Source organism: Lucilia sericata, unplaced genomic scaffold, assembly GCF_015586225.1.
Source record: "Lucilia sericata isolate MDLA Ls3-8-SP2 unplaced genomic scaffold, ASM1558622v1 Contig000161F_arrow, whole genome shotgun sequence".
In the NCBI taxonomy this organism is placed as follows: domain Eukaryota; kingdom Metazoa; phylum Arthropoda; class Insecta; order Diptera; family Calliphoridae; genus Lucilia; species Lucilia sericata.
The window spans coordinates 448,058-456,447 of record NW_023994191.1 but is presented as its reverse complement, the minus strand read 5'-3'; the positions used below and the strand labels follow the sequence as shown (position 1 = coordinate 456,447).

General features: G+C 35.0%; 1 protein-coding gene across 6 annotated transcripts in view; it reads right to left on the bottom strand.

Moving 5' to 3' along the window:
- Positions 1–439: 439 nt before the first annotated feature.
- The window catches only part of LOC119601420 (MATH and LRR domain-containing protein PFE0570w), a 51,572-nt gene continuing 43,621 nt past the window's right edge, over positions 440–8,390 (bottom strand). For all 6 annotated transcript variants that reach the window (XM_037952350.1, XM_037952349.1, XM_037952352.1 and 3 more), the window contains 4 exons: positions 6,377–7,232; positions 6,092–6,235; positions 5,679–5,888; positions 440–1,478 (listed from right to left, as the gene is read on the bottom strand). In XM_037952350.1, coding sequence (XP_037808278.1) covers positions 1,306–1,478; positions 5,679–5,888; positions 6,092–6,235; positions 6,377–7,232 — 1,383 coding nt within the window. In that variant the 3' untranslated portion in view covers positions 440–1,305. The remainder of the gene's footprint in view (positions 1,479–5,678; positions 5,889–6,091; positions 6,236–6,376; positions 7,233–8,390) is intronic.

The window sequence follows — 8,390 nt, the reverse complement described above, 5'->3', positions numbered from 1 at the left end:
AATCTTTGGGGCCGCGGCAAACAAGAAATGTTCTGACACAACTAAGGTTAGGTAGGAGCAACAGGTTTTTTGTAGCTATTAAGTAATTTTAGACTTATTTCCAACATATGCTGATTCTCTTATGAGTTATAGATTAACTCAGCTTGCATAATTACAATTTAAGGATATTAGTATTTCCCCGATTCTAATTCGATAATAAAAACACAAACACTTTTTAATTTTTTTGATTATTTAGATTTGGAATATTTATTGAAATATTTGAAAGTTTGTTCTTTTTTTAAATAAAATTATACTTACAATAAAAGTGTACTTATTAGTTGTTAAATAATTGTATTAATAATTATGTAAATTTTCATTATTTTTTTGTTTTTATGTCATTATAATTATGAATATTTATAGATGTTAATTCGTTCAAAAGCAAAACTATTTAAATATATCGATTTCAATTCATTGTTTTAATTAGTAGTTAAACATTTACTAATGTATTTAATAATATTTTTTTTATTTTTGTAATTAGTTACTATAATTTAAAGAAGTTTAAGTTGTACAAAATAATAAAATATAATTTAGTTTTGATTCAATTTTAAATAAAACTGCAGATAATTTGATTTAGATAATATTTGTTAAATTTGATTTTATTCGTTTATTTAAATTTATTTTACTCAGTTAGAAGTCTAAAAGTAATTGATATGTTTTTGTTTTTTTTTCAAAATCAATTTAAAATTAAAATAAATTATTAATAAATAACGTCTATAGAGAGTAATATATTCTCAGCTGATTTTAGATTTTAAATTTTTATAAAATTCTTTAATTGTTTATTAAATTTTTTTAAACTAAATAATATATTTTATAGTCAAAGTCAAATTGAAAAGAAAAATTTTAAATAAAAATTTAATGAAATTTTATTTTTTAATTATTTTTTTCCAATTTCGTTGTTTGTTTTGTTTTACTTTCTTGTTCTTTATTAACTCCTGAACCAACCTTATGAATTTTTTCCCCGGCTGAGAATATACAAACTAAAAGTTTATTTTAAAAATTTAGCATTTAAATTGTAATTTTTATTATTATAATAAAAAAATTTAATATATAATAATATGTATGTATTTAGTTTAAAAGAGTTTTTGATTAGTTTTTCAATTTCCTTTAAGATTTATAGATTTTCTATTAAATTTCTTTCTATTAAAGTTAAAAATGTTTATTATGATTCATGTTATTAGTTCCTAGAAAATTACAATTATTATGCAAAAAAAGAAAAGTTTTTTTTTTGTTTTGAGCAAAATTGATTTTTTTTCTTGTTGTTTAAATTTATTCGTACGTTATGGAAACATTGGATTTGGGTGTTGGCAATGGTGATGTAGTGTTTTCTTCTTCTTCGTCGTTTTCCTGTGAATCCTCTGGCTCTCCCAAAGCATGTACAAATTCATAGAAATCTATACGACCATCGCCATCGACATCCACTTCTTTAATCATATCCTCAACTGGTTAAGTTACAACAAAAAAAGGTAGAAAATAGTAAAAAGGAAAGAAAATACGAAAATGGAATTATTTTGGTAAACATATGTATGTATGTGTTTGAATTACAGTTCCATATAAAACGGAATAGTGAAATTAATAAAGAAAAAATCTTGCCCTTTCAATAAACAGTTCCTAACTTTGACAGTTGACACATTGTTGATGCTTCATCTGTCGAATTGTTTTTCATTTATTCAGAGTGTCCAGGCGTAAAACATCACTTGTAAATGAAACAAATCTTTAGTTAAAATGTATATTTCAACGCTGTGGCCTATTTTCGAATGTTTAGTATTCCAAATTTGTCGAATTAAGGACAATACCAAGAGTCCACTGTCCCTCTACCAGCACATTTTACAACGTCTTTTCACAACAAAGACGAAAATTCCTACCTATATTGAACACCTTAGGATCATATACAAGACGATATCAGTGGCGGAGAAGGTTTAATATCTAGGCGCACTCCTGCTTGGATGTACATAATTGGGGCCATTAGCACTACCTCGATTAAAGATTTGGAAACATTGTTGGACAAAGATACGTGGCGAAACTCACAGATAAAAACCATATACTTTTCAAATTCCGTATTTGCAGAATAACGTATGAATGTCACACTTGAAGGCCATCCTCCGCTCATTGCAGGATACGGAAAAAAACCGGCCGCGTAGAACAAGAGTAGTTCTGACACTACTAAGATTAGGATGAAGCAACAGGTTAAATGTCTATTGGTCGCACATAGATAGTGGTTAACTATCTAGGCATTCTCCTGCCTTGATGGAAATCGGGTCATGAACACAAACTCGAGCCACGATTTAGAAACATTGTTAGACACAGAGGACGAGTCGAAACTCACTGATGATAACACACGTATCTTTAGTAGAATTGATCAAAGTCGATTACAGGACATGTCATCAATATACAAAACATCAGACGTGCCCTATCAAATACCTGTGAGACATAGGAGATCGTAGTCAACCGAATTATTTGAGAAAACCCCTCCAGGAATCTGTAGGAGACAAAACGGTTCTGGGTATTTATATTGAAAACTCGGAAACTGAAATATAATACCGTCTTCCTAATCACAACACTAGCTTCCAGATGAAAGTCCATGGGGAATGTCTAAAGAATTCTATTGACGATTACAGGACATGCCATCAATATACAAACATCAGACGTACGCTACCAGTGGGACATAGGAGATCGTAGCCATGCGAATTATTTAAGAAAACTCCACCAGGAATCTGTAGGAGACAAAAGTAATCTGGGGATCTATATTAAAAACTCGGAAACTGAAATATAATACCACCTTCCTAAACACAACACTAGCTTCCAGATGAAAGTCCATGGGGAATGTCTAAAGAATTCTATTGACTTTTGTTAATAGTTAGACCGTATCGAATATAGCCATAACCAAATAATCTGCTACCAGGTTTATCGAGGATAATCGGCCAAGAAAAAGCGAATGTCCTTGCTATTAAAAGAAGCATGTTCATTATAGCAAGGAACACTTTCTCTGTCGTAGATAGGCTTTCGGAGAAGTTAGATCAAAATATTTCGGAAATGAATGAGAAATTCTAAAGAACTACATCCAGGAAACTGAGTTTCTGAATAAAATCAGCTGATAATGTTAAATCTAAGACCGTATCGCACAGAGCCATAACCGAATAATCTGAATCATATGGGTATCAGGCCTCTCAGGGATAATCGCAAAGAAAAGGCGAATGAAAAGAAGGATGCTCTTTATATCAAGGAGCACTTTCTCTGTCAACATCTAAGATTCAAACATCATGGGAATGATTGACGATTTCTAAAGAACTATATTCAGGAAACTGAGTTTTTGAACGTTGAACCGAAATTCATGCCATAAATGGCTTTTAAGTAATGAGTACATGTGATGTGGTACCAGGCCTCTCAGGGATAATCGCAAAGAAAGGGCGAATGAAAAGAAGGATGCTCTTTATAGCAAGGAACACTTTCTCTGTCAACATCTAAGATTCAAACATCTTGGGAATGATTGACGAATTCTAAAGTACTATATCCAGGAAACTGAGTTTCTGAACAATGAACTGTAATTCATGCTATAAATCGCTTCTAAGTAATGAGTACATGTGACAATTTTACAGTTAAGGTAATTTGTAATCCAAGAATTCAGAGACGAGGCACTCGAAACAGAAGCAGTGTTATCTCCCGTACTGACGTTACTAGCGGTCAACGGTATTATAAGGCTATTTGAATACAAAAGTAAGAAAATAATCGCCTATTCAAATGGTGTAGTGTTTGAATATATTCCTATACTTGATCACTATCAAAAATTACGTAGAGAATGTGGCTGCTGGGAACGCTGTATGAGTTTACGATGGTAAAAGTTTCGCGTGATAATCATACGAAACGGGTCCACTTGATTAGTATGATCCCAGTGGAATTTCAGATCATAGTGTAAATACTTCAGATTTCGGAACAACGATCTTTATAATGTCATAGCTATGATCTAGCTATCATACAAAGCAAACGAACTGATGCAAAAGCAATAGCTCTGAGGTCTGTAGTTATAATTTATGTCTATAGTCAAGCTGTACTTAGAACATTGGTGCTGACGTGTCTGGTCTTACAATTTAGAAAAAATACTGTGTTGTGTACCAAGACACTACAATATACTGTATAATGAGTTAGATGACAAACTTGCGAGACAAGGAAGAGAAACGAATGTCGAGTGCATAACGTGACCACTTGCCTTAACGGCCTTATTTCACGGTAATCTTTTTCATCCACTGGGTAGACTTGAGAACAGTATTCCACTCGCCCCTGAATTCTTCTATGAAAAAATCAGGTGGCATGTACAAGCATTTTGCTAAAGAGGTCGAGCTATCTAATCTCTTGCCAAGGGATCACGCTGCGGAAAGACAGATAGAAAGCTACCCCTACAGGCTGAAAAGTACCTGACGAATCGATAGAGGGGGGTCAACGTAGACCCCAACATCGCACCCATTGAATCTATAATCTCGGGATCAACACCGAGATAGATCAACAGTCATGAGCCGTAGCGCCCCCATCCTCTAACGATCCGCACAGGTAGTATTTACAACCAGTAGTCGCGCAACCACGAGGCTCTGTTGCTTCGGCAACAGCACAAATTGGTAGATCGAATCACAAATTCCATAATAACTTGACAAGACTTATTTCAGTGGCCATTAGGACCTACTGCTTTATGTTAAGCATCATTAAAATAAACTCCATACACACCCAAGCTTGAAAGAAAATTGCCGATAAAACAAAGAATAAACATCGTCACCAAACCGTTCAAAAACCATCAATCATACTTAAGAATGCAGAAAACCACCAATCCATCAACCTTCTTACATCATCCATCTTTTCCAACCCTTCCGTCTCATCCGACACTTCCATCTCTTCCATCAGATAAATCATATCCAACAGTCAACACATCATTTTAATGATCAATCATTGCATTATCAGCTCATTTGCGACATTTTATTACACAGCCTACCCTGTGGTTTGTACCGCTCTTAACGACGATAATAGAAACTTATATTGAAAAGATATTACTTCACCGTGAATCAAACCAACTGTCCCTTCCCACGATTTTGGATGTAAACCACAGCCACTACGTGGATCCCGAAGGAACCTCAACCAACTGACCAGACAGGACAAAGTCCTGTGGGCAACCGGCCACCTGTAGTACCAGATTATGTGGTTCTCTGATTAGACCCCATGTCAAATCATTCCAGGGAAAAGCACGAGGACACATTTGATCATCACCAGTTTATAGAGGTACTGGTAGCACCTCTATATCCCCGGATTGCAATACACCAAGATGGGATCTATCATCAAGGAAACATGCCCGGGGGGCACGATTGAGCATATAAAATGCTATCATCGTAGATGTCTGGATCTCAGAAAAAACTGGTTAATATTGCTGGATGCAATTTATTTCGGTTTTATTAGGGAAATTTGCCGTTCTGTCAGTTGGAGTCTGCAATGACGTTTCAGATCGTCTATCACATAATTTTCTTGATCTGATTCTGACTTCTTTGACTTTTCCACTATCGCCTTATTGCAGAAAATTACAATAAACCAGAACGATCTCTGAGTGGAGTTGGACCTTAGTTTATATAACCCTTTCTTACCTAACCTTACAATATCGTAATACTTACTCTCCTCCTCATCAAGATCTTCTCCCAAACACTGTAGAACGGCTCTTAAATCTGAAGCGGTAATATAACCACGATTATGTTTATCAAATACACGAAATGCATCACGTAATTCTCGTTCTTCCTGATCGGCAGATGAAAGACCCGATTTATCCTCGTATGCCATATTCGACAAGATGTCAACAAATTCCTCGAAACTAACATTGCCATCGCCTGCCAAAGAAAGTAAGAAGAAACAAAAATTGAATGAGTTTAAGACTCCAGTTAAGTTTTATATCTGACTAAAAAGATACCAGATAAATTTTATAAGTTCTAGGTTTCGTTGCAAATTGAGCAAAAAAATATATTTTTGTTTTACAAATTAGAATATATAGAATTGTTAAATATCATCAGTATGATTTGAAAATATCGCTTACCATCAACATCGATTTCCTGCAACATTTCTTGTAGTTCTTCAACACGAGCAAATTGACCTAAAGATCGCATTACTGTACCCAGTTCTTCTTTGGTTATACAACCATCGCCATCTTTATCGAATAAACGGAAGGCTTCTCGGAACTCTGTAATGAAATTATTTATAAATGAAAACAATGCTTAATAAAGACGGATAATAACTGATCAACTAAAATGACATTTAAAAAATTATAAATCTTTTAACTGCATAAGTTTATGGACATTTCTTATGTAAAATATGCTGTTACCTCTCATTTGTGCCTTTGATATGATTCGGCCACTACCGCCCTCATTCGAATCATTTGAATACGTTCGTTGTGTTGAGAATTGACGTATTTTCGATTTGCGTTTGACACGTTTCTCACGCGTAAATCGTAAACTACCACCCTCCGTACTTGAAGTATTACTACGTTTACGCTCTTTTAAAGCCGACTCTCCAAAATAGTCTTCATCTTCCATATCATCCTCATTTTCATCATCATCCTCCTCTTCTTCATCATCATAGTCCTCTTCATCGTATTCCTCGTCTTCATCTTCGCCATCATCTCGTTTTGTATCACGATCACTAGAGTAGTCTTTCTCTTCATTGCCATTGTCCTCATAAACGATTTCCTCGGCGAAATCCCTGACACACGTGACACGAGTACTTGTTAAGACATTTGAATAATTTTGACGTTGTTGTGCTGAAATAGTGGTGGTAAAATCACATGATGAATCCGTATCTGGATCTGAAGTATGTCGCTGTTTTCGTTGATTTCTTGGTCGACGATTTCGTTGAGTATTGATTTCTGTTCTAGAGTTGCTATCTTTATGACGTTTATTGGATTTTGTTGTTATATCAGCTATTGTGCGCTCATCTTCACCATTGTCATGTAAATGGGGTTTTTTGCGTTGTCTGGGTGAACGCCGTCGCGCTGGGGGATGAGTTTTTGTCAAAATACCATCTACTGAGGGTGACGCCGCTATCGATGTACTTTGTTCATTGTTTGCCGCCGCAATGGCATGTGATATATCTGTCTGCGCTTCATCGTTACTGCCAGTTATCTGGTCAACGTTTGTAAATACGTCTGCAGTGTCATCGACACTTACGGATGTAGTTCGTGTCTGAAATAAATTTTTTAAGAAGTTAAGAAGTTAGAAAAGCCAAGTGAGAGAGTTTTGTTTCTTCTCGAAGATATTCGGGAGATAAAGGTAGATTACCAGATTTCATATGTTTCTGTTAGATTCGATATCGCGACTAGGGGAATTTTAATATACTTTTAGAAAATAGTTTCGTCCAAGAACATTTCCTGACAAGGAATAGACTGTGGTAGGAAATGTCGCGTATACAATTGAGAACTCATTTCAATATTGTAATATTAAAGTTTAAAGCCTTGAGAGATGCAAACTGTCTAGGTATAGTCCCAATGTTTACTTCTTGAATTTATTTTGCGGTCCTATTATGTTAAGTGGAATCTGAAAAAAATTTCAGGATTTAAGCAACCTAATGGATACCAATCTCATTGAAGAAAATGCCATGATCAATAAGATAATATTTCAGTAGGTCTGTCTCTCTAAGTATAAAAGTTTTTATAACAAGAACTAATAAATGCTGTAAGACAAACAAGTATTTTAGTACCTTGCTTAGTTCTGATTGGGGTTTTTACCGAAACTGAACATCAAACACAGAGTCCGAATTCCAACGGTTGCCTACGCCTACTTGTCGCAAGATGTTCGGGATGAATAGATGTTGGGGATTAAGAACATGTGGACATGTTAGGATTTCAAGTCTACTGCCTTTAGCCAACCATCCGACCACACTACCCCAGAGTTTTCAAAGTCAGACCTCCCTCCAGATATGATTAGTGGATTTATACAGATGGTTCTAAAATGATCGGCGATGTTGGTTTTTGTCTTCTCGAAAAAGCTGGGATAAGTTATTCTCAACGTGTTTCCAACAACTGTTATGTTTTTCAGTTTATCGCCTGTGTTTTTCAGGCGATAAACTTTTACTGTACCAGTTCTCAATTAGTTAGATAATTTAAGAAGGATCTGCGAAGGCTACGCATAGCGCCTACTATAAAAATGAAGAGGCAGGTGACCTAACCAGAACGAGATCTGTTTAGAATATCTCCAACTCCTTTTAAGCAGCAACTATGTTGGGATCAAAATTAGTATCCACAGACTATTTTTAAACAACATGCTGAAAATGGATGGAATAATCTAGATACTGTAGCAGGGCCAAGTTATGGGGCCTTCATTCAAGGAGAAACGCACTAGGCA